The 25,755-nt window shown below is 40.7% G+C and overlaps 1 protein-coding gene across 1 annotated transcript in view; it reads right to left on the bottom strand.

Annotated features, from left to right (window-relative positions):
- LOC141012603 (RNA-binding motif, single-stranded-interacting protein 3-like) overlaps nucleotides 1-25,755 on the bottom strand; it is a 134,012-nt gene that overhangs the window by 69,953 nt on the left and 38,304 nt on the right. The window contains exons 3-4 of the mRNA XM_073486120.1: nucleotides 14,292-14,350; nucleotides 5,399-5,490 (exon numbers count right to left, since the gene is read on the bottom strand). Of these exons, the coding sequence (XP_073342221.1) occupies nucleotides 5,399-5,490; nucleotides 14,292-14,350 (151 nt within the window). The remainder of the gene's footprint in view (nucleotides 1-5,398; nucleotides 5,491-14,291; nucleotides 14,351-25,755) is intronic.

Raw genomic sequence — 25,755 nt, 5'->3', positions numbered from 1 at the left:
GTCCTCACTCAACCCTGTAACTAATGACTCTGGAGGAGGCATTGCAGCACCTGCTGCAGACAAACACACGCACCTCACACGCAGACATACACACCCGAACACATAAAGAGGGAGGAAAGAGTGAGGAAAAAAGAGGAGACGTTGGGTGTGGGGATGGAGGGGAATTAGATGAAGCGAACAAACTAGGCCAAAAAAAAAGGGGGGAGCTAAAAAAGAAGAGAGAGACAGAAAAGGGGGAAAGAAAGGCGAGAGGTGCCAAGGACAAAGTGGAGGAGAGAGGAAGAAAAGGAGGGAGGTGTGAAGTGTCACTGCCAGTGGTACCATCTCTCTAATTAGCATAGTGACCTTGGTCCTCTGTAACTGTTATTGTACACACACACACACACACACACACACACACACACACGGGCACAGTGCTCTTATGCATAGCAGAGCGTGTGTTTCTGTGATCGCATGGTTAAAGTAGCTCCTGACATGAATTTTAATGCACAATAATTTTTACTTTGTTTTTTGTCACGACAACATTTCATAAATATTTCACACAGCACACACACCGCAAGTCCACCATGTAACAGGTTCATCAAGGAGAAGCAAAGGGAAAAAAAGTAAAATAAAACACAATAAAAGTACACAGACGCACACTCACCCATGTCACACACCTGTGTTAAGTCAAAAAGATTCTACTGGGTTCCATGTAATGGAAGGAGTTTAAGTGTGAGGTTGACTAAAGTGTTAATGTACTACAGATACACTTACAACAAGAGAAAGCGGGAATGAGGCAGGGAGACAGAAAAACTAACTATGAGTGAGCAGGCAAGAGAGAGGGGGAGTACAGCTGTAGCAGTAATCATCTTTCAGGTCAACAGTAATTACCAAGAAGACTGGGGAAGTGAGTGTAGGACACACACTGACACACACACACACACACACACACACACTTCTTCACATCTCGGCTTGCTGTATTTTCTTCTTGTCTCGTTTATTTCACAACCAAAACATGCACCTATCACAAAGGAGATGTCAGTGCGGGCTGCAGGGTTTAATGGAGAATGGGAGTTTCTCCCAGCGAATGCTATTATATACACACAAACAGTGTGATCTTGCTTCAATGGCGCTTTAATCAATTCATGGGTAATGTCAGGAAGTCGCTTTAATCATGGTTAACTCTGAGGATGGCAGTTGAATTTTCAGACCTCTTACAGTACACTGTGAGGTACACAGCTCTTGCATTGGTACTTTTAAGCTACTCTGAACTTCTTGCCCTGTGTTTAGCCTCAGTACAAACCCTCCACACATCCCTCACATAATGTGCAACGCAGCAGGACTGAGCCTGTGTTTGTCTTTGAAACTGCTTGTTAATTACTTTCTGTTCAGTGTACATTCATGTGGTTGCTGAATCTGCTCCTAACAATGTACCTGTATATCGAGGACATTTGATGCTATACCTCTTTGTCACAGTCACTACTCTATGGGTCGTCAGCTGTTCGTTCTCTGGTGTTGCTGCGGCAACCCTGGTATTATCCAAATGTAACTTCCCATTTATCTTATGGAGATAGAAAAGCATGGACGCTTGCAAATCGTTCACAACTTCCTGCTATCAATTAAATCACAAAATTAAAAAGAACACTGTTTCACTATCTGGCCACTAACAGTGCTTTATAGGCTAACATTAACAACCTGCTCTCAAACCGGGCCAGCCCGCATTGATAATAGTTACTGCAGCATCTTTACTGCTGGACTTTGGTTAATTGTCAGGTGTCATATGCTATTAAAGGGGGAGATGCAACATTGAAATATGTCAAAATGTGGGACTGTCGTGCACAAATCAGCAATAGCAATGTAATGTTAGCTAGCTAGCTAGTTAGTTAGCTACCGAGACATCAGCAAAGTAGTAGTGATTGATTTATGCTTTTTATAAAAAAGAAAAAAAGAACATAATACATTGAAATGACAGAGTTCTCATAACCCTTGGTTTGAAGTGTGCCTCTGAAAAACCTCCGTTTGGAGGACCATGTAGCCCGAACACTTCATCCTACCCTTCTATCTCAACAAGAATTGAGACACTCTGCCACTATCCCAAAACAGAGGGGTAGGGCTAAATGGTAGGGGCAAGGGTCATATTGGGATTGGGCCAAAGTATTTATGTTCCTGACCAGACACACTGAGGCCTCGGATAGCAATCCTTTCCCTATGTTCCACAGTCTGTTCACAACCACAAGCACGTGGAGAAAAAAAAAAAATTCTACAGATAAAACTGAAGCCTAATGCAGACTACAAGTCTGAGGTAGCTCTGGAGACTTGGCAGCGTCCTGAAACTGCACTTGAGGGAACTTTCCAACATTTCTGGTGTTGACTAGTTTGTCCCATTGCAGCCGATAAAATGATGACTTTCCATCCAATCCTGCCGGAGCTTTGTGGAAGGAATCCTCTGATTCTGCTGCCCGGGGCTTGATGCAAGCAGGACAGTAGGATGGTGCATCCAATCAATGTTCACTTAAAAGAAGTTCTTCATGCTTAATGACTACTTCTAGTCCAAGAACTTAGACTTTTATGGTTTGAACTGAAATTTGGCAGCGAACAGAGAAGTGTGTCCCAATCATTGAACAGTGCCAGGCTCCAGTTTAATCCGCACTCCACAGATCAAGGATGTCTGGGCAAAGCAATGACCCTGCAACTACGTTTGGGTATTATCGGAATTTTCTCCTCCTTCAGAGCGCAAAAATGATAACCCTCTCTATTTTTTGACAGTGGATTTCTTCCTGGAGGAAAAGGACCTTTTGTGATGTCCTGTCGACACTTTTCAGGCCTAATAAAGTCAATATGGTTGGGGATTTCAATTAAATGAAGATGACACTAGCTGTGAGCTCTTGGGTGTGATGAAATTGTTTAATTTTGAATTGTTTTATGATATCTATATAGACAATTATTGTAAATCATCAATTCACATAACTGATTTATAGATTTGTATAACATGTTTGTATTAAATTTGAACTTTAACGTCTTGAAAACCTGCTTTCTGCTCAACACTCCACCCATATGTTTTTCACGCCCGTTTTTTTTTTACCTAATCTATCCCATCTTTGAAGGCACCTGACTCACACTCAGATTTTAGTGAGGTCTTTTCATAAACTGTCTCTCAGATTTAGATAATAGAGCCCTTTGTGAGAAACTGTGAAACAACTCTGGTGTTAACTCTCTGAGATGTGGATAAATGATGATATTCAGGTTTTTAAGTGTGACTGCAGAGAAGTGGAAAAAGACTGAGCTCGGTGTGTACTATTTCTATCTGACGGAGCTTTCATGCAGTCATAATGCTCAGATTAAAGATGTGACAGCTAAATGTTTTCACCAGTAAAGACAACCACAGAGGTACATCTGAAACCATGGAGAACTGGGGTTATGGTTACAGTTTCTGCTGCTCTCCCTGCTATTCAAGGATATAGGATCTTTGCCACAAGTGTTTGATAACAACATTTGAGAGATCATTGCAAAAAAAATTATATTCATGTATATCACCTGTGTATTTAAGTATATTGGCTGATATATCGATACCCGATTATTTTTGTTCTGTAATATTAGTATCAGCTTTGGGTTAGGCCATAGATGTGTGTTTTGTGTAAAGTGCTTACCTTTGTAATTTTTTCATATATGCTGCAAATATACAGAAGCTGTGCGACTTTTAGCACTTTGATAGAGGTAGAGGTAATTAAAAATGTATTGAAAGTTATCCCAGGCCGGGTATTATTTATGCTATTATTATATTATTAACAAGTCTAATCTTTCCAAAGTTTAAGTGACGTGGATGGAGCGACCTTGTGGATTGATTAGATCCCATGAGGACGTTCATATATATATACTTTGCGTGACCCAGCGGTTCAGTCCACAACAAGCTCTGTGATGATGTTCAGTGTCAGATCAAAACAGCTCTCTCCAAACCTTTATTCAAACCTCCCCTCCTCAAAAAATAATCAATATTCGCCTTTTGTTAGATGTCTCATCCCTCTTTCACAAAAGCGACTCATGCCTTTTTTTCTCTCCCTATCACCACCTTACTGCTGCCTTTGGAGGAAAAGCTTTCAACTCTTTGGCCGATTAGAACTAAGAACATAAGTTTCTGTCCCAGCTAACCTACAGAACCTCAGTGTACTCTGAGCAGGTTGTGCAAAGTAGGAGGGCATGGGATTTGTCAGTCTAATTGGTGCTGAATGTGTTAAAACCAAGATTTTGTCAAACCCCAATTAAGCCACTCATCTTACAAAATGTTAGAGGCTCCAGCTGGAAATCCAACATCAGTGGTTTTGAGTCTGACTTTCTCATTGCACCCTGATTCAGGAAAGTTAGCCGGGACAGCAGCAGCTCTCTGCGCATAATTAGTTCATGAAACAGTAAAAAGTCTGTGTAATTTCATTTGGAATTGACTCCTTGCCCTCCATTCCATCCCTCCGGAAAACTCAATCTCCAAGGAGTTGAGGGTTCTTCTCTCTTTAATAACAGCTAAACACATCAACACTGGTCTTCCAAATGCCCCCCCGAGCAGTTAGGAACAAAATAAGAGATGGAAGTCTAATGAAAAGAGGTTTAATAGAAGAGCGAGGCAAAGGTGGCTCAGAGGCTTGCTGCTGTTTAATTCAATGGGATGCTCCTGGTGCCTGAAGACTGGCCCATTTTAATTGCACTCGTCTCTCATTTATAAAAGGAAGTATGCAGCGATACAGCTTTAATGAATCTGAAAGAGAAGGCAGGCTATTCAGTTTCTTTCTCTTGCACACATTGAAGGATAATGTGATTGTGCTGGTTAGGCCCACATGTTTTGGCACGACATTGTTGCATACAACTGCCAGCTACACACACACGCACACACACCTACAACTGCAAACACAAACGTGAATGATTATTAGCATCTGAGAGGAAAATACAGAGAAAATACATGAGGAGCAAACAGGTGAAACAAAGACCAAAAAAATAAAGAATATTGAAAGAAAGGAAACTCAATCATCCGCTCCATCCTTTCTACTATCTTTTCTGGGATTTGATCAATAATCTCATCATGGCCATAGTCGTTAATCAATAACTCTATATGGACTCGATCGATAATCTCATCATTGACTTAATCAAAGCTGCACATATCAGTCTCACATGAATCAATGTAAAAGCGTAACAGACATACAGTGAAGCCGCTGGTCGTTATCATGATTATCATCATCGCACTACTGTTGTCACCGTTGTTATTATGACCGCACATCAACCATCACCTCCATGTTTATCGTCACCACTAACACCGTCAGCCCTTCTCCAGACAGTGACTGAGTCCACCTGGAGGATAACGCCACAAGAAAAACACCTCGATAACAACGAGTGAAGCGGGCCAGAGCGTTTGAAGGGCGGGGGTGAAGCTTACCTTCGCCATCTGTGCCTGGACTCCGCTGGCTTTGAGCGAGGCCACAGCCTTCTGGGCTGCTGCAGGGCTGTCAAAGTCCACAAAGCCGTAGCCTGAGCACACAGACAACACAGGAGAAAAGAAAAAAGAGGGAAAAGGAGTATCAGTTAACGTTCTGAATATTACCGAGGCCAAAAAACAGCCAGTGTCAATTCCTGTCAGAGATCCAAGCCTGTGTGTTGTTTCAAACACTGCATAAATCCTATAAATGTGTCAAAATCAAGTCAGGTCACGTATCTAATGAAAGCTGCTAGTTCCTCCATTAAATGTGTTTTAGCACAGAACATCAACAGAATTGGTGTCATAACAGTAACTCTTGCCATCTTGTTTATGAGCCAAAAGATCCTCTAATGTCTGCGCAAGTTTCTATGTACAACGGCTCTTTTTAATGAAACCATGTCTATGATTTCTAATGGCTCTGTCTTTCAGTGCACTAATGGCTTGCTCGCCATCCAGATATACTCTATACAATGTGTATAATGACTCAATGCTGAAAGACTTCTTTGGTTTTACATGCAACATCTACTGGCCTCCTATTGTTCGACATTTAATATCCCACAGCATTGTATGTGAGCTCATTTTGTCCCTGAGCCGCAGTAAATCTGCCACAACATAGGGTTCCTATAGTAGTGGTCAATAGTGTACGGCTCCGCACCAGTGACATCAAGAAAAATCCCCTACATTTAATGCAGCGATTAAAGTGATTCAGAGCCTTGTTTAAAGAAATAAAGACGCAAAAAGAACGAGCATCAGTCAATTTTACTGCCATAAAATCGGCGTCATTTTCTGTGTGTGTGTGCGTGCAGTGCATCTGTCAAATTGTTAACACTCTGGCGATCTAGGTCGGGCCCTACAGGAAGCCCGGAAAGACAAAAGGTCTGAACACACACATATCAATCTCTACTTTCAGAAATACACCCTGTTTTACTGGGTCACATGGGTGGGGCTGGAAAGAGATGTCAAATAAGACAAAAAGAGGCACAAAGAGACCCGTCTGCAGTGTGAATGACAGCTTGCGTGTGAGTGTGTGTGGTGTATGTGAGCAAAAACTGAGATACTTTTAGTACAAGAATGGCTCTGGCTGCGTGTTTATATGAGAGACTAATAAAAGAGAGACATTGACACACTGCCAATGGGAGAAATTTCCGGAAAAGCACAGCAGCTTTGAAATTCCAGCTGTAGTTTTGAGTGGGCCGCGTGTTAACACAATTAAATGATCCACATTTCAAAAGCCTCCCTCATTACAATCCTAAATGTAAACATGTTAAGAATGAGGGAATACTACTGCTCTCTCTCTCACACACCCACACACACCCACACCCACACAAACACACACACTTCATTCCTAACATCTGTTCTTGTCTGTTGGTCTTTTCCAGGATTTGGAGCCTCACTCTGTTTTGCTGATAAGCAGATGAGTTTTTATTGTTCAAAGGCAGCAAGCTGCTTTCACAGCAAGATATGTACGGCACACACAAATATTTATACTGTTGCTAATGAGAAACCCATAATTTAGCCAAAATAGGATAACACAAACAGACATGCAAGCTCTTACTGTATAGTACGTACACATATAACGTGCACACATTAATGACTTTGACAAACACTGATCCAGACAGGCATGGATACACACATGCGCCGAGAAAACAGATTCATAAATATCTGCAGGCATGCTCACACATGCACTGACATTTTTTTTAATCTATATTTATCTAATTAGGGCCACACCAAAACAGTTGAACTAATTGAGAATGCACAAACATACAGTATTCATCATTAGCCCAGCGAGATGCTTTCATTTTATTCCAGAAAAATTTGAAAAGTTTCACATCTCATATTTCACACTTTAACTAATGGGTGTTTGTTCAACCGTAGACGGTTCGTGTAATTAGTGAGAAAATTAAACCGAAAACACAATTCATAATGCATAATTCAATCAGCACTAGCCGAAACAGAAGCCTTTTGTTTGATGGCAGTTGTTCAACATTATCGGTAATGTGCATGGTTGTTGAAATAGAGCGACTCTAATGATAAAGCAGGTGCTTTAAAGGGGAACTCCACCAATTATACACATCAAAATCTGTTTACAGCTCATACAGAGTACTACTTGGGCTGCACCCGGATCTACCAAACTATTGCTGTTTGAATTGACTTATGGGTAATGTAGGCATCAGGTTTTGACAAGGATGAAGAATGTGTGGAATAAAACAAAACATAATTTAATATCATTTTAAGTACAGTTTCAATCATTATCGGCTTCAACACAAAATGACTCTATATTGTTACGTATATATATATATATTACGAAAGCATCTAAGACAGCACTTTGACACTTTTTTGGGAGGTTTATATGTTAAGTAGTTTATTTAAACATTTCCATGTCGTCCTTCGTAAATGTAATTAATTATGGATTATTATGTTTTTGTGTAATGAGTGCAGCGGGGGGCTCTGTGACACAGCAGGTCTGCATTAAACCATGTAATTTTACTTGACGTCAGTAACTGTGGCCTTGTTAGCCAAATTTATGTTTAAAGTTGCAGGTCCAGGGTGATTTATTTTTCATTATACAACACAGGGTTGCATAAGGAAATGAAAGTTTGTAACTCCTTCCTGCTACAGTACACAAACCTCAAACATCTATACATTGATTTAAGCTATAAACATATATACATAAACTAGTATACATCCAGGAAACAATTCTGAGTGCATTTTCTAATTGCCTCAGGGTGAATCTAAACAGCAGCAACAAGATGGTGATGATAATATGGTCGGCACCTTCACATTAAAAGTACACCATCAGGTAAACACTGTCGATCAACTCTGACAGCGTGTGAGTCCAACTCTATTCGTCCTGCGCTCTGTCGGCTCAGAACACGGTCCAACCATCGAGTGCAACAGCTTAATCTGAGAGGATGTAGATCCACCCGGGATGTAAAAGGTTAGATTTTTAGAAGGATAAAATAAAGAGGGTACACCAAACAGTCTGTTGGTTCAGTTTTTGTGTAAGAGGAAAGCCCTGTACACTGGTAGTACGACCTTAAAATGATTTTGAAACAATTTTATGTAACTTATATCATAACCAGAATACTTTAAAATATTAGGAACTCAGGATATTACTCTGTAACTGAGTACTGCATGTATTCCTAATGACTTCTGCATGCACATATTTGTACACATTCAAAGCGGTTTATTTTGTTGAAGTAGAACACAGTCAGTGGAATATTCATAATCAATGGTGGTGACTTACTGTATGGTGCTAACAGCAGAGGCGTAGAGTGAAAACACACCATTTAGATGTAATCGGCAGATTGCGCCACTTTTCGGCCATCGAACTAGAGGCTTGAGACATTAATCTGTAATGTAACCAAGCAGCACTTCTTGAAGCTGCTCTGTTTGCAGTGATTTACCGATCCACTGTGTAGCTCATATCAGATGTGTCCTCAGTATTACAGTACCAGAAAATGAGTCCATGCCTCAGGAGCCTTGTACATGATCTCTTCATAAAATATTGAATTGTTGTAGATGTTGGCATGTAATCTAGCTTTGCCCTGCACATTCTAGTTAGTCCGTACATCTGAAGATGTCTGAGCGTCCGCTTGGCCAGGAAAATATGTCACATCATTCACCATTCTAGACGCATGAACGATGGAGACATTTTCCTTCCAAATGCACATCTCATAGACTAGTTCTGTGTGATCACCTTGAAATTCACTATTTGCTTTGACTGCATTCATCACTCAGGGAGAGAATTGTGTTTTCTGAACATTTATTCGCCCCTCTCTCCAGTGGAGGTCAGAGGTCAAGTATTAGCGACAGAGCACATATCCCAGGAGTTGGTGCAGATTCATTGTCTTGCTCAAGGACACTTCAGCTGTGGGGAAACTCGTTGAGTCTGTGGGCAAATGCCTGCCTTCCAAGCTGCTGGACGTCCTCCCAAATCACTACGCCGCGCTTCTGCCCAACTTGTAATTTGTACATTTTCATATTATCTACACACTAAAAACCGACCCTCTTGAATTCGGTGAAAACTCATCTCATGTGCATGTAAGGGATAGCTCTTCTGAGCACGGTGATAAGCATGAGAACAGACCAGAAGAGTGAAAATAATATCTCTGAGTTATATAATCCGTCTCAGTTGTGCCCTGTCCCACCCATCTGTGGCCTTATGATGTCACAGAGATGAAAACTCATCTTGCTCAGTCAAGCCTGACAAATATTCCACTCGTGAATGAAAAAAAAACATTTATCAAGAAGCACACACACACGATACACACTCATATGCGCACACAGACACAGATTGAAGCACAGATAAACATGAGTACTCTCTCTATCACACACACGCACACGCACACGCACACACGCACACACACACAAACACACACACAAACACACACACTCCTAGCTCCCATCTAATCTCCTGAGCTCCCAGAGTTCCTGGCCTTGGGCCATTAGAATGGGCTAACCGAGTACAGAGGGAAAACGAGAGATGGAGCGAAGGAGGTATGGGGGGAGGCAGGGAGAGAGTGGCAGGCGGAGAGAGAGAGGGAGAGAGAGAGAGAGAGAGAGAGAGAGAGAGAGAAGAATGAGATGAGCAAAGGGAGAGGGAGGGAGGGGGAGAAAAGGCAGGAGACATGGAGACGGTGAGAGGGAGGGCGCTTGTCTTTGGGAAATGGAAATCCTTTACAATCTAAAGTGGTTTCCTCTCCCTTCCTTCCTCCATCCTGTGCTCTGTGCCCTCTCCCTCCCCCAGAGCTCCCACGCCGCTAACTAGAAAACTGTCAGTGTATTTAACATTGAGCCCGCTACAAAGCGGAGGACTTCACAAAGAAAATCTTTACATTATGTCAGTGGAGAAAGGAAAAGTTCAGATTTCTTTGTTTGCCAAAATGGCAAGTAATTAAACAAATTATCAGGGTAATGGGTTTTTTTTAATGCACCATAGATATGTATATATATATATATATATATATATATATATATATACTGTGCGTGTGTATATATATATATATATATATATATATATATATATATATATATATATATATATATATATATATACATATATATATATATATGTGTGTGTGTTTGACACATACTGTTCAAGAGAAAAAATATTTAGATGAAATAAAACTATCGCTGAAATTGGGATCACAAGGCCGTCACATGACAACAGCTGTATACAAACTGATCGAACGCTGTCCCTGCAGGCTGCAAAGCAAGAAGACTATTTATCTACCTGTCTTCTAGTCTCTCACGCTCTCTACCTCTCTCTCTTTCTTCTGCAACATCTTCCTGAAAAGACGAGGCTGTGTGCTAAATCATCAGTTTCCAAGGGTCCCCTTCCTTTTCTGTCAGCCCCAGGTTATTTTTACCCCCTCCCTCCCACCACCTCCCGTGCCTCCACCCATCCATCCCTCCCTCTCCAAGAGAACTCTTTGTGCCAATTTGTACTCTCTTAGTCACGCTAAGCACTTATCTTGTCCCCACTGAATGCCTCTGCAATCAAACCAACACTTATCCAGTTGTAAGGCATTCTAATGGCCGACTGATAATGAAACTCCTTCATTGTGAGTTAACAACTGGCTAAGAGACGTATGAAGTCTTCATCACAAGCAGTGAAATTGCTGATGAGAGCCAGAGCCTGTAAAAATTGCCTATGCTGCTACAGCTGCTTCATTCAGTATTCTGTGCGTTAAATAATAAGCATATATGTATAGCTGAAAGTATTGGATTGGATTTTGAAACAGTCTCTCTAATGTTTAATATTCAGAAAGGCCTCTCTTGGAATATATACTGTATGAAATACAGTGCCAGATCCACTGCCAAGACTTCCCCTACTATTCACTCACAAACACATCGACTCACTGCTTTCACAGAGAATACCAAAACTCTACCTGGATTTGATTTACTTGTAAGCTAAAGGGAAGTAAACAATCAGAGCAGACAGAAATAAAAGAAAAGAGAACAACAGTAAAAACATATGATTTATATCAACTCATACAACGGCTCATTCCTGCAGCTGTGCACCATCACAGGTGACTCATCCAGCTACAAATTCTAACTTTTGCTGTGTATTGATTTTTAGTTTGCCCACATTAGCCCATAAAATGTGACTGAATGTGATTAAAGAAGTATTTGACTGCTGGAAAAGGTGTTTTCATAACACTCTGCTATCTATACAGTAGAAAGTGTTTTTAAATTGGTGCTACATGACCAGATAAAACACAGAAAAAGAGCTGTGGTATTCACTATCCCTCCCAAGGTAGAAAACCTACAATAACCAGAATGCACTGGGCCACACTGGACGACTAAATGCTTCTACTGGTGCTTGGTTTTTGGCTTGTCTGGTTTCAAGCAATGGTGGCCTGGTGACAAACTTTTTTGTATTAGAGCTAAACATTAGGCCAAAATATGTTTCTGAAAATATTCAAGTGAGAACCAGGCTATGCAGTAACATTATTCGAGTCATATTTGATCATCATTGCCTCATTTTACAGTTTGATCTGAGTTTCTGAGCCGCTCCGCTCTCGATACAATTTCTAGACTCTAGAAAATATGAAAGTACAACCTGTAACTCAAATGACGGCCCTAAACAGATAATCTGGTGGGGAAGTTTAACATTGTTTATTTGCATATACTATTTATATCGTAATGATACAAAGCTGGTTGAAAATGATTTCCCTTTAAACCAGGCTGTCACCTGCTGCTTGGGTTTGGAGCTGCAATCCATCTGATGACTTACTGACTATCAAATCACATTCGTGTCTTTTTACTTTCATTATTAGTACAGGCATCAAATTTCATTCAGTGACCTTTTTATATCTGATATCAGACAAACAAACAAGAGAGATGATCATGGGATGCACATGCAGTTCTGTTTATACTACATCAGGATCCTGCCTAAACGTACATTTTCACACCTTTTTCTCTGCGTCATCAGTACCGGGCTGCAAATGCATGGTCCACACGGACAGTCCAAATAAGGAATAAGATGAATTTCTCATTGTCAACAAAATCCATTGAGACGACCAAAACCAACAGAGCATTGGGTTAGCAGTTGAAGCAGTGAATCTCACAGGTCACAAATGTATTGTCGCTAGTAATTGCCTCAAACAGCTAGGAGCTGTAGTTTTGAGAACACATTACTTAAAAAGGAGCAGGAGTTGCGCTAGTGAGTATTTATGGCAGCAGAACTCTGCGGAGAATGACTCAAAATGAACCAGTGTACAGATTTCCATGGTAATGAAGAAACATGTCAGCCAGTGTGACTCACTGATGTACTTTTAATAGTTTTAGACAAAAATGGACCTTTACGGCACAGAGGAAAACACTATATCAGGCTTTGGCTCCACAGGCAATGCTTGTTACTTGTCACTTGGATCAGTTTGTTGGTGGTCTTAAGAAATAAAAATATATAGAATATTACCATTTTAAGGAAGATTAAGGTTGGTTACGATTAGTTTGTAAGCACTGGATGTAAATGTCCTGTTCAAATGTAATGTGATCCTAAATAAAACCACAAAGAACCACAAAGCTGTAATTGGCAAACATAATAATCTTGAACTGGTGCGCTAAGGCTGTACTGAATCAGGTTTTTAAAAACCCCATTACAAGTAACGCCAATGAAAAAAAATTTAATGAGTTGAGAAAATGGAAGAATAACTGATAATTATCACTGGGTTTATAGAATTTTCTGTCTTCCCTTCGGCTATGCTGTAATGATGGCAGGACAGGCATTTCAATATGCTTTCAGAGCTCAAAGCCATATTTGATTATGTGATGCCAAAGCAGGTACTGGAATGATACAGTTTTTAGGATTTATATAACCGGCCAATTAGACAGAGTCAAGATAAAAACTGTAGTATAAGTTTTTAGGGGAATGTTCCTGTTACAATGTTAAGACAGGCCGGACTGCAATCATTTACTCAAAATATTTTATCTTGAACAATCACAGCAGATGGAGTCTTAGAATTCACATTAACATCTCTGCCATTGTTATCAATCATACTGGCTTTTCCTTCAATCACACTGTTGACGGTGATACGCTGATTACAGGGCATCGGTGCTGTTGTCCTGAACCATGTCAGTATACCTTTTGAGTACAGCCTTGGCAGATGAGCAGCAATCATGCTGAACACATGCTCTTGTGTGCCTCTTCAAAAGCAGACGACTACAATCATATTGATTAGTGCTTTGTTCAGACCACTCTAACAATCAAGCAGACTCTCATCAGAAGACACTTGAGGGAGCCTCATCCACCACAGAGGCTTTCTGGAACAAATTGTGGCTATTGTATGGTGTTCTCCATTTTGATTTGGACAATGACAACAATGCAAACATCTTGCTTTCAAAAGCTACTTGACTCTGAGTATCATTAGTGTGCGATCCTGAAATTATCTTCACAGAGCAGTAATACAAAATAGAGGTACTCTAGCAGTGCATCATTTAGATAGATTAAAGAATGACATGGTCAATATGGCAGTCAATACTGTTATGTTGTACGTGGTTGAAAAACACTGACCCTTACCGCATAGCAACACACAAGAGGCAAACACATGGACATTGTGGGTGGCTCACACAAGTCATTTGTTTTAAATTGATGTCACACTGTTTGTTGAAAGCCTTTTTCCGCCAGTTGTGAAAACCATTGGGCATTGATTAATTGGTGATGCAAAAAAGTTCAAACCCATTCTTCATCCTGCACTGATTGGTCTGATTGTAAGCTGCCAAGTGTCATCAATTCTCAATTGATGTTTCCCACGCTGAAATCTGAGTTTGTGAAGTACTGTATAGGGTAACTTTGTAGGGCTTCGGATAAACAAGATGAGTAAAGTCAATTGTTTTTCTCACTCACCTTTGCATTGATTGGTGTTCTTGTCAAGGATGGCCTTTGTTGACACAATCTTTCCATATCTGTAAAAACAAAAAATGAAACACTGATTAGCCGCTGAATCACTTATTTAAAAGGAGACATATGTTTAGGTTTACACGCTTTAATGCTTGAAAAACACATCAGTTTTGTCATACTGTTCAGTGCTGCAGCTCTGCATTCACTCTCTCTCCAAAGCGCTCTGTTTTAGCTCCTGTCTCTTTAAGCCTCCCCCTCCCGAAAACCTAGTCTGCTCTGATTGGCCAGCTCACACACGCCTGAGTCAGCAGCGCTCACAACAACAGAGCAACTGTACTAAATTAATTCTCTCCTGGCAAACTAGCTGGTAGGCATAAATTATGCAAATGTGTGACATGGTGATGTAGCGTGATGTCAAAGTCATGGAAATAAAGGCAAGACTGACGACGTGTTTCAGGAGCAGTGTTTTCTGTGGGAGAGAGGAGCTTCCATTGGTGTGGACTTGGTGCTTTTTAACTTCCAAGACCTTTTACATGCGAAAGAACCACATAAAACACTGAAGGAAAGGAAAAAAACGAAAAAGCACAATACGTCTCCTTCAACATCTGGAGAGATATTATTTATTTGAGTTTTTAAGCAAAGAAAGGTGGCGATATCAGACTGGCAGCTGGTCATTGTGTTGCTTCAAAATTTTGGTCAAGACTGGAATATTTCAACTAATGGATGGATTACCAAGAAATGTACAAACATTAATGGTCCCCAGGATGAATCTTAAGTTTGGAACAGATATACATGTTCCCCTCAGGATGAAATGTAATAATAAAAGTTAATATATTTTCCATTACCAGCATCAAGTAAAAAGTTTAAATGTAAGCATGCTGACATGCTGATGGTGAATATGGCAAACATTGTTTCTACAAGGCATGATAGCATTGTCACTGTGAGCATGTTGCTGTGCAAACATTAGCATTTAGCAGCAGTGTGCCTAAGTGGAACAAAGTAGTGTCTATTTTATTTTCTAGTGTCTGTTTTTTGGTGCAACTGTAAATGTGATTTTTCTTTCTTTCTTTTTTTTTTAAATGGGACACAGAATAGAACACAGTGTGACCGTAACACAGTTTTTCAGGGTGTCTGCAAGAGACTTTATCACAATAAAAATTTCTATCTATGCTGTCTATCTATCCATTGTGCCCCTATCTGTTTCAAATCCCACCCTCAGGCCTCAGAACACAGACAGTACTGTCTCATAAATGATCATAATAACCAGACATCTGTATGGCACCCAGTTCTGCTTGGAGGGCCCATAACAGAGACAGACAACCTCCATACTTCTTTCTATCTGTTCTCTCTGCCAACCTTTAATGTCTCCTGTCCGTTTCGCTACCTTACTCTCTTTCTTACGTTTGACACCTCTGCCTCTGTCTTTGTCTTCTTCCCTTATTTCCCCCTCCATCCCAATCCTCCAGCTCTCTGTTCTCAGAAAGAAGTTAATAATGTTTCTTATCAGCGTGGTCTTTCAGTACTCCTGGAAAGAGATGAGTGCGAAATGGACAGAAAACTGAGAAAGAGGCTGAGAGGGTAAGGAGAGATGAGAGAGAAAGAGGGAGGAAGACAGAAAGCGAGAAAGAGGAAAAAGACTGAGACAGAAAGCTTGGATGGCTGAGATCAGCCTGGATCTCTGCCTGGCTCTGTGGATGAGACTTTTAATTAATGTTTTAACACTGCTGCACAGTGACTGACTGGCTGGCTGAGTGACTATCAAGCAGATTGACAGACTGACAAGCTGGCTGACTAGCTAGTTGACTGGCTGATGGCCACAGGTGAGGGATGGAAGTTTTCCTCTTCCCTTCAAGAGAAAAAGAGCGAGACAACTAGGAGGGAGACGGAAACGATAGGAGATACAGTGTGGGAGGTTGTGAGCCAAGAGGGTGAAAAAAGCGGCGGGAGGGGGAGAGAGACTCGGAGGAATGAGAAATACGACAAGGAGAGGGAGAGCAGTCAGTCAAAAGATAAAAAGAGGCACTGAAGGCGAGGAGGAAGCGAGGTAGTCAGGGAGCGATAGAGAGATAGTAAGAGGTGTTTAATAAAGAAGAGATCATTTAGTTGTCACCATCAGGAGAGTCTCTGTCAGCCAACTGCTTCTGTCAGTGAGAAGAAGAAGAGAACAGAGACTAGCTCGCCTGACAGCTTCAAATCAAACTCTATTGGGACAGGAGACGTTAGAAATAAAGAGAGAAAAAAGGCTTTTAAAGGCTGCTATCACACATAACACGACAGCTGAGCAGCTTATGATCTGGAAATTGGTAGAGAAAAAAATCACCACTTTTATTTTAAAACAAATTTCCACACGTTTTCCATCAATGTAAGATATTTTGAGGGTATTTACCAATCCGAGTCGATTGCAACAAAATCAAATGTTTATCTGGTTGTTCTTCTTACAAAGCCATGGCTGCTGGTAAACAAGGTCTTTGGCCTGTGGTTAGGGGAGCAGACGTAAAAAACTCACTGAAAGAACAAGGCAGGACTAATCGCCCACACATATACGCAAAAGACAAACACACATGCAGGCACACACGCAAGGCTGCATCACAGATCAAAAACACCAAAGCAGTAATCACACACTACACACATCATCTGGCAATGCCTGGCTCTTTGTTGACTTCTGCCTCACTGTGAATCAAACTTGGTGTGTGTGTGTGTGTGTGTCAGCGTATGAGTGTAAACACCTTCAGTGGATGTGCGAGTGAATGTGCCTGGACACATTTGAGCATACAAATACTTGTGTGGGTGTTATTCCTTGCTATTGTGCGTGTGTGTGGAGTGAGTTTGAATGCATGACACAGATCTCACGCACCATCGGTGTTTGGGCAGGTTGTTTTTCCCGGCGGAAAAGCGAAACATTCCCAGACTGTTATATTCATTTGCGTGTGTGTGTGTTTGTGCGTGTGTGCATGTGTGCATCTGTGTGTGTTTGAAAAAGTGAGATAGAGGGAAAGACAAAGAGAAAGTAACCTGGCTCGACACATTACAAATCCCGAAAAAATATGTTCACAGTTGTCAGTTGTTTTCGCAAAGTGGAAAACAAATACAGCGTGTGTTTAACATGTCGCTGTGTGTGTATGTGTTATCGTCAGATTGATGTGTGTGATGTAAGAGGAGAAATCCACCTGTTCTCGCTCTAGTTACACAATTTGGCTAGACTTAAAAAACAACAGGGGGAGAGGAGAGGAGAGTGGAGGGATGACGCCATGGCCTTGGGGAAATGTCAAATTACCACAACACTGCGCCATTCAAAATGGTGTCTCACTCTGGACTGGATTCAGTGGTAAAATTCCATTTTATCCAGACAGCCACAACAATGTGCTATTGTGCTGAAGAAATAGAGGAAAGTATTGATATTAGATCAGATGGTGAAGTTAGGAGGTTGAGGAGAGTGTGGAATAAGAATAAAGAGCAGAATGTCCTGTTCTGTCCCAACTGGAAGCCTTTCACTGATTCCAGCTGAAGCCTGGAAGCAAGTTGAAATAACATCGACCGGCTCTTGACCCGAAGGCAGTGACAAAGCAGACACTCATGAAAACTACTGAAATACTTACAACATACCAACAGAAGACTACACAGAACCAGATGGTTAGGGTTAGCACTTCCTTATTCCATTACTTTCCATTGGGCCAAAGAAACACCAAGTGAATAGGTTATGAAAGGCATCTGAGTGTGTAATTTGTTTCCATTGGATGTGCATCATGACTAAAGAGTCCATAACGAGGTGTGAAGCAACAGTGGAGCAATTTTCCAACAAGCTTGACAAAGGGGTTGAAAACCACAGCTCTGTGGAGCTGTAACCAAACGCTTCTCCTCCCTGAAATATAAATAGAAGGATGCTCCTTCAGTGGTTTGTGTCATTATATATACAGGATGACATGGGGCTAAAAGTTTATGTTTAATCTGCTCCTATTTCCTGTCCTACCAGTTTCACAATGTTTGTCACTGTCAGTCCCATCAAGATGACACTCATTTATACTGAATCCTGGTTCAGATAGTCCTGATTCCCTGTGTATAACAGAGTTTATGTTTATTCTAGATGCAATATTTAAAAAAAAATGAATGATCACATAACTGCAGCTTGTGAGTAACTAATTACATCTACTCAAATCACTGCAATTAAGTCATTTTTGGGTATTTGTACTGTACTTTTTCAAGTCTGTAATTTTACTCTTACTTAAGTATGCAATAAACCATGTAATCTATTCAGTTACTTTTAAAATCATAAATGAGACTCCGATGGGCACTCCGATCACAAACGGGCCAATGAAGATCCTGACTTATAACAAAAAACACACAAACTCTGCAGCAGGCGCCGGTTTGGAGAGGTGACCAAGACCACTGAACAGAACAGAGCAGGAGTTGGGAGTAATGTAGAATGAAGATTTGGGGAAACAAAAACCCCTTTGACTGAATACCTGCTATTGATGATGCATTAAACAGCTGTTCAAAAGTAACTAATACTCTGAACAGCGTTTGAGAAAAATACTTTGCCCTTTATTTATTATTCTAGTATTTTTACTTGTAACTGAGTAATATTTCAGGAATGTAACTTTTCAGTACTCTTTCCACCACTGCATAACTGTATAATTATAACTACTTTGAGTAATAATAAGGTTGTTTTCAGGCTTTGGAATAAAAATCCAAATTCCTATAGTTTGTGACTTTAGCCAACTCTTGTACAACCCTGATTCCAAAAAAGCTGGACGCTGTGTGAGACAAATAAAACAGAATGTGAGAATTTGCTTATCCTTGTTGACATATACTCAATTTCAAACAGTACAAAGACAGTATATTTAATATTTTCCCTCATCAACTTCTTTTTTTTTTTGTAAATATATGCTTATCCTCAATTGTTGAAAGTTGTGTAATGGTTTGTGACATTCCACAGGTAAACAGGTTCATTGGTAACAGGTGATAGTATCATGATTGGGTATGAAAGGGGCATCCACTAAAGGCTCAGCAGTTCAAAAGCAAGCATGGGGCGAGGCTCACCACTTTGTGAAACACATGATTGTGTAAAGGATATTACTACGTGGGCTTGGGAGCACTTTATACAGCTTTCCAACTTTTTGGGAGTTGGAGTTGTATCTACATTAGGACATAAAACTGCCAAAAAGGAGTAGCTGGCTAGCCTTGGATTCTCTATTTTATTTGGCTGCACAGAAATCCTACAAAGCTCAACAACACAGCACTAAGCCAGAGAAGATGGCTTTTCTACAGCATCTGTCAGGTTTGTGCTGGTGAGAGGGTTCACTTGACAAACTGACTTTCACTATGACAATCCTTTAAGGACAATTTATGTGTCTTCTTCAACACACAGAAACTCTCTAGAATTCGTTCCAAAACCAAATTTCTGATTTTTTTTTTTCCCCAACAAGAAACGCAATACACAAAGAACAGTAAGACCAGGGAAAGTCACAGTGTTTTCCGGACTGTCAAGATTTAAGGAATGTCAATATGAAACTCAGAGCGCTCAAGCCAGCACTCAATTTTTGGCAGGCTTGACAAAATCTGTGTGCACCCTTGCTATGTGTGTGAAGTGTTAATGACAGTCCTCAGAGGGCCCTCACAGCATCAGATCTGTGTTTTCATTTCCTTGAGGAACACCGTCAGCCTGTAGATGCTCACCGTTTGATGTCGACTGAGCCATGTTGCCAAACCAGCACCCATCCCCTAGACACGCATCATCTATACATCTCTCCAGGATGTTTGTGAGTGTATATATGTACATCACGTACATGTGCACGTTCTGTGTAAGCAGTGTGTGCGCCCTGAGGCTGTGTATGTGTTCGAGTACCTGCTTGAGTGTACAAACGCAGGTTGATCTCTGTGTGTGGTATCTCCTAATTGGGGATCCAATACAGCTGTCTTGTCTCTTGAATTTCCCTCATTTTCCTCATCTCTGCCAGTTAGACACAGATGAACACAGAGGGACGACTGAGAGAGTGGAGTACTTCAGAAGTTCTTCAAATTCATTCCCCATATGTAGTTTAACATGCTCAGGCGCCAGAAATGAAGTGTTTCCATGATGAAAAGGCAATGTGCTGTGAATTCAGAAGATGGCTCGACGTTACTGAAACATTAAGTTTATCCGCCAAAAGGGTTTTCCATGAAGTTTAAATCAGTAGCTGCAAGGCACTCTGGCTAAGTGGTGCTTTCAGGAGTTGGTACTCGAGCAGGAGGGTTATAAAGGGGATAAACTACTGTTTGACTACAGAGTCGTGGTCATTTTTATTTCTGGAAAAAAGCATTATTATTCATTTATAGATGGTTTACTTGATAGGGATAAATACAACATACATAGCTAAACTGAAGCTGTCCAATGCAAGTATCACAGTGTTTATAGTGGAGCTGGACCAGAATATTCCACTATTGGGATAGTCATTTGGTTTTTAATTTGGGGATTTTTGTATTCTTTGCTCTTTTTTTGCTAAATGTAGACTATTAACAAAGGTGAACTGCAAAATAGCTGTTGTCACAAAAAGTGCACACAATAGGGTTTCCCAGTCATTTATTTTTGGCAGCCCGCCACAATATCAAATTTGCCCATTACATATTTATTTTCTATTTTCAGATATTCTACAAATATTTGCTGTTGATCACTACCAGTGTTCCAGAGCCCTAAAAATTGTATTCAGGACAGCCCTTGTTTATAGCAGATGCAAAATTTGCAACACCGACCCCTAAAAGGGCTTTTAGTTTAGTTGATGCTTTTATTTTCTCTTCGTCTCCTTATTTTCCTTTAATCTGATAACACTATAGGGGAGAGTGTGAACTATTGCCATAAAGATTTATGTCGGACCAAACAGCTGGGTATTACTCTATTTCAAATACAATGGTGGGTAAATTGAGTTGAGATGAGTTTAATCTCCACTACATCCTTGGCCATAACTCCTCAGAGAGCTCAATACCTTCCCCATTTAGGATCCTAAATATAAGATCTTTTTATCAATATAATTACGGTGAAATTACGTGTGACAAAGGAACATGTCTGTTGACCCTAAGAGCCAGGTAATGCTGGAAAAGAACATTCATAAGGCATATTGTCTGTCCACATTGGTAGGTAAAATTGTTTATAGCACACAGCTACACTCGATTGAGGCATGAAAAGCCAGTCGTCAAAGAGAGGGAGACACTCAGTACTGGTTCAAATGGGGAGAAGGGAGCATGCTTTTTGACAGTGTCTCCTGGAAGGCATTCACAGTGATGCACTTGGCCGTAAGCAAAAAAAGGTGACAGGAAAAAAGTAACAGATGAAAAAAGGGAGCTAGAGTGAGAACTTCAAACCCTCCTCACCTCCAAACAGCTGGTCAGTGTTTGAAGCAGGTTTTAATGTTGGCTCATCAGATTCAGAAAGTTACAGAAATTGCTGAATACAGGCCTCCCTAATTCTTACATTGGGAAGGTTTTCGAAGAAGGAGGTTTCTTAAGTTAGACCATCTAACAAGCACTTCTGATAGGCACCCTGGCAGCTTTACCCTGCTGATCTGCAGTTCATTCCTCTAGTGGGGTACATTCCTTGTAACATCCTACATAATCAGAGCAGTAGAGAACATCAATAATGACACATCTGTGGTACACCTACACAGGTGACATCTCTTATTTTGGATGATTAGCACTCTGCTCAGGACAAATTCTTTGTTGCACCAGCCAATGTCAGAGATTTTTAGCATTCCTTTTAGTGAATTAAGTCGGATGATTCCCAGAATAGCTTAGTTCACCGGAGCATAGGTCTAAGTGAAACCACCCATGGGCAGTGGTGTCAACAGGGGGGAGCATCAGGTCATTTGTCCCAGGCCCTGGGTCATGGGAGGGCCTAAAAGGGACTTAAAATAATCCCAAGCCATTAAAGTAATGTGCCAGGGGCCTTTGGAAATCATCTTGTCCTGGGCACAAACAAGACTACCTGCCTGTGGGGGTGTGTCAGGCCTTTCAATCATGTTTTCCCTAATCAAAATGAGTTTTTGCTTGTTTTTTTGTATTTTATTTTAAAGAGTTCACAAAAATGGAAATGTATACACATCTATAATACCGTGACAACGGGCCAACTACACTTGCTGATGATGATCATGTGATATGATCAAAAGCTCCACAACAGCTACTAGATAGAACTTGAGGTGAGACCGTATTGTATAGCTACTGTTTCAAACTGTGAAACTGGTTTCGTCACTGATATAATAACCAGACTAAGATAGAATAAAAAGTATTTATTCTAGCTGTTTAAGTACAGCACAGTATTACACTGCCACACTTCACTGTTTACAGCAGTGATATGATTGGTTGCTTTCTTTTCATTTGCCCGTTGGCTAATACTGATTTTCCATCCTCATATTTTTTGAGGACGTCAATAAAGTAAACTATCATTCTGAGTAAACTTTTATTCCATAGAAAAAGCAGACACCTACTATCAATATTAATGCAAGCAAAAGGTTGAAGTAGTATCACTCAAATACATTCTTGTCCATTAAACAGTAAGACAATGAAAGGTGGACAGAAAGCTATGTGGAGAATTCAGGTTTCATATCAATCAACTGCTGCCAAAACATCAAGCACACTCGGGCAAAGCTTTTCAAATTTAAATGAGACATATTGAGATTTATTTTAGAATGATTTTAGAAATTGTAACTCAGCTGCTGCTGATTAATGAGCGATTGTGAACTCATTCAGTGTTTCATATTCTTCTACAGTGATTTCTCAGAAGTGGCTTTGAGTGGTTAATGGTCATCTGTCCCCCTCATTTAACCAGGTGGGTGGATGGATGGATGGATGGATAGATGGATGGATGGATGGATGGATGGATGGACGGTTGGACGGACGGACAGACAGACAGACAGACAGACAGACAGACAGACAGACAGACAGACAGACAGATAGATAGATAGATAGATAGATAGATAGATAGATAGATAGATAGATAGATAGAGAAGTGAATCTGTGGGAAGCGTGACAGAGAGACAGAAAGACAACAAGTGTGAGCGAGAGAGAGAGAGAGGGAGAGAAATTGCCCTTGTGCTCTGCTTTAGATTCCGCTCACGTTCTGCTCTGTCCCCAGACGTTAAAAGTGTGTCCATAGTTTGGGCGACCGGGGGAGTGATTGGAAATGTCAGCTGACAACAGCACTTTTCACTGACACTCTGAGAACTGGCACAGAGACAGAAAAAGAGAGGGAGCGAGGGGTGAGGGATGGATGGAGGGAGGGAGGGGTTGGGCAGGCAGAGAGAGAGAAGGATGGAGGGAGGAAATGAGGAGTATGACAGAATGGGAAGGGAGAGGATGGTGCTGGTGGGCGGGCTGGCACACACAAAAAAAGCCACGCTTGGTAACAATAAAGATGAGGATGACATTGATTTGAAAGAGTGTGTGCATATGTGTGTGTGTGTGCGTGTGTCAGTGTCGAGGGACTGTCCTTCCGTTATTCATTGTCACTGTGTGCATGAATGAGATGCCTGTTTGTGTGTGTTTGTGCGCGCACATGCATCTATGTCGTGTCAGTGAGTGACAGGAAACTGCCACTCAGTCTATTTCCGAAAGCCGGAGAGATTTGGGAACCCAAGGCTAAGACTGCTGCCCAACAGCACACACAGCTCCCCCCTCTCTCCCTAGCTGACCTTTCCTAAATGTTACTGGCCACTTGGCACACTGACGGGGCCTCTAATGAAACTTTTATTGGCCCCCATTTTTCACCCTGTTTCTCCAGAACGCCTCAAGGGCTAAGCTGAAATACAACGGGCTTGAACTGCAGCTGACACGCAGAAGGGCAAGGTATGGTGAGTATATATATATGTGTGTGTGCGTGTGTGTGTGTGTGTGTGACAGTCTTCACAGTTTCTTCTCCTCTGCCTTTTTCTTTAACTGAAGAACCATTAGATCAATTAGAGATGTTTATGCGATCATTTAAGGCCCTTTCCTGCTGACTATTGAGCTCCACATATCATTCTCCACATACATTTGATAACAGCAGGTAATAGCTGTAGGCAAACAAGAGACTCTCTGGGAGAGCTGCTTTATCGTTTGCATTACATTCTGTGTTGACTCTGTTTGCTCACATGGGGACAATTGACCATGAAATGTAGGTTTGGCTTTTAGCATCAAGGACGAGAACAGGATGAAGTTACGACAGTCAAGGAATCATCAGGACAGCCACATCATTCGAACGAGAAGAGATACGCTCAGCTGTATTACTGTGGGAGTAAGCTCTTCTTCTAGTGTCATATCAGCATGTTAGCGGAAATGCGTCATTGGCACTGATCTGCTCACACCCTTTGGTGTAAAAATGGTTTCCACACAGCTACTAGGAATGTTATTAAAAGGTGTCAATGAAGTATTTTTACCTGCAATTCCTATCCAAGCTGAGTGCTGATATTCAAATTTGTCTGAAGTGAATAAAATCAATCCAGTTGGGTAAGATGTGTAAACACTGCATTGCTCATAGTTTTGGTTAAAAGTCTCATTAAGTTTCATTTTGTAAACATACCAACTTGTCAATATCCCATTTGTATCCAGTGTGATCACTTAAAATAATATAAAACAATTCATCAGAGGAACAACTATAAGACTTCTCTATTTTTAACATTTTTATCTTTTTAGTTTTATTTTATTCTATTACCTCCATCTGCCAAGGACGATTGAAAGCACCACAACAGAACATCTGTTAGGTGGATCTTGTTGTGAGACTGTTTTTGTCAAATATTGTTTCCAAAGTTAAAAATTAACTTTCAGTCTCAGTGTTCACAGTGTTTTTTAAAAGAGGGCAATGGGAAATTTACAACACAAACTGTGTGTGACGATTGATGCACAGTGGGTGAAAATAAACACTGGGTCAGAATTTGTTTAAACTAGGGCATTAAAAATGTGCTAACCAACAATCAGAAGTGGAGACAAAAAGTATCTTGTTACAAATTACAAACACATACCTAAATAAAATATCGGTATGAGTTATTTGTAGTTCAAAAAAACATTTGATACAAACTAACATTATTACATTTTAGCCATTTTGGAGCCTCGATATGGGTTGTATTTTGTTGGGCCAGTTCTTGAATTTTGTGTTATTTATCTCTTCTTTTAACTCACAATGTAGCCTATTCTGATTTTGCACCCACCATAGCTTATATCAGTGGCCAAAACAGTTTTCTAATGGAAAAAAATGTATTTCATATATTATAAAGGATTAACCGATAACCCATTGTTAAGACGGCTGCCTTTCAATTAAAGAAATTGCTTTAAATTTGCATCCCATCGACCGTAACATAACTGGTGGTGAACAATGAGTGCATTGTCTTCATTAGCTCCAACAACAATCCTCCAGATCAGTTCTAATATGGCGTTTCTTGAAATGTTTAGAGCAGACGTATTCAACTGGTGGCTCATGGGCTGATTGCATTGTTTGCTTAGAAACCTCATTCTGGCCCATTGATTCATTTGTTAG

This window comes from Pagrus major, chromosome 17 (assembly GCF_040436345.1).
Source record: "Pagrus major chromosome 17, Pma_NU_1.0".
NCBI lineage: Eukaryota > Metazoa > Chordata > Actinopteri > Spariformes > Sparidae > Pagrus > Pagrus major.
This window is presented reverse-complemented; position numbering and strand designations above follow the sequence as displayed.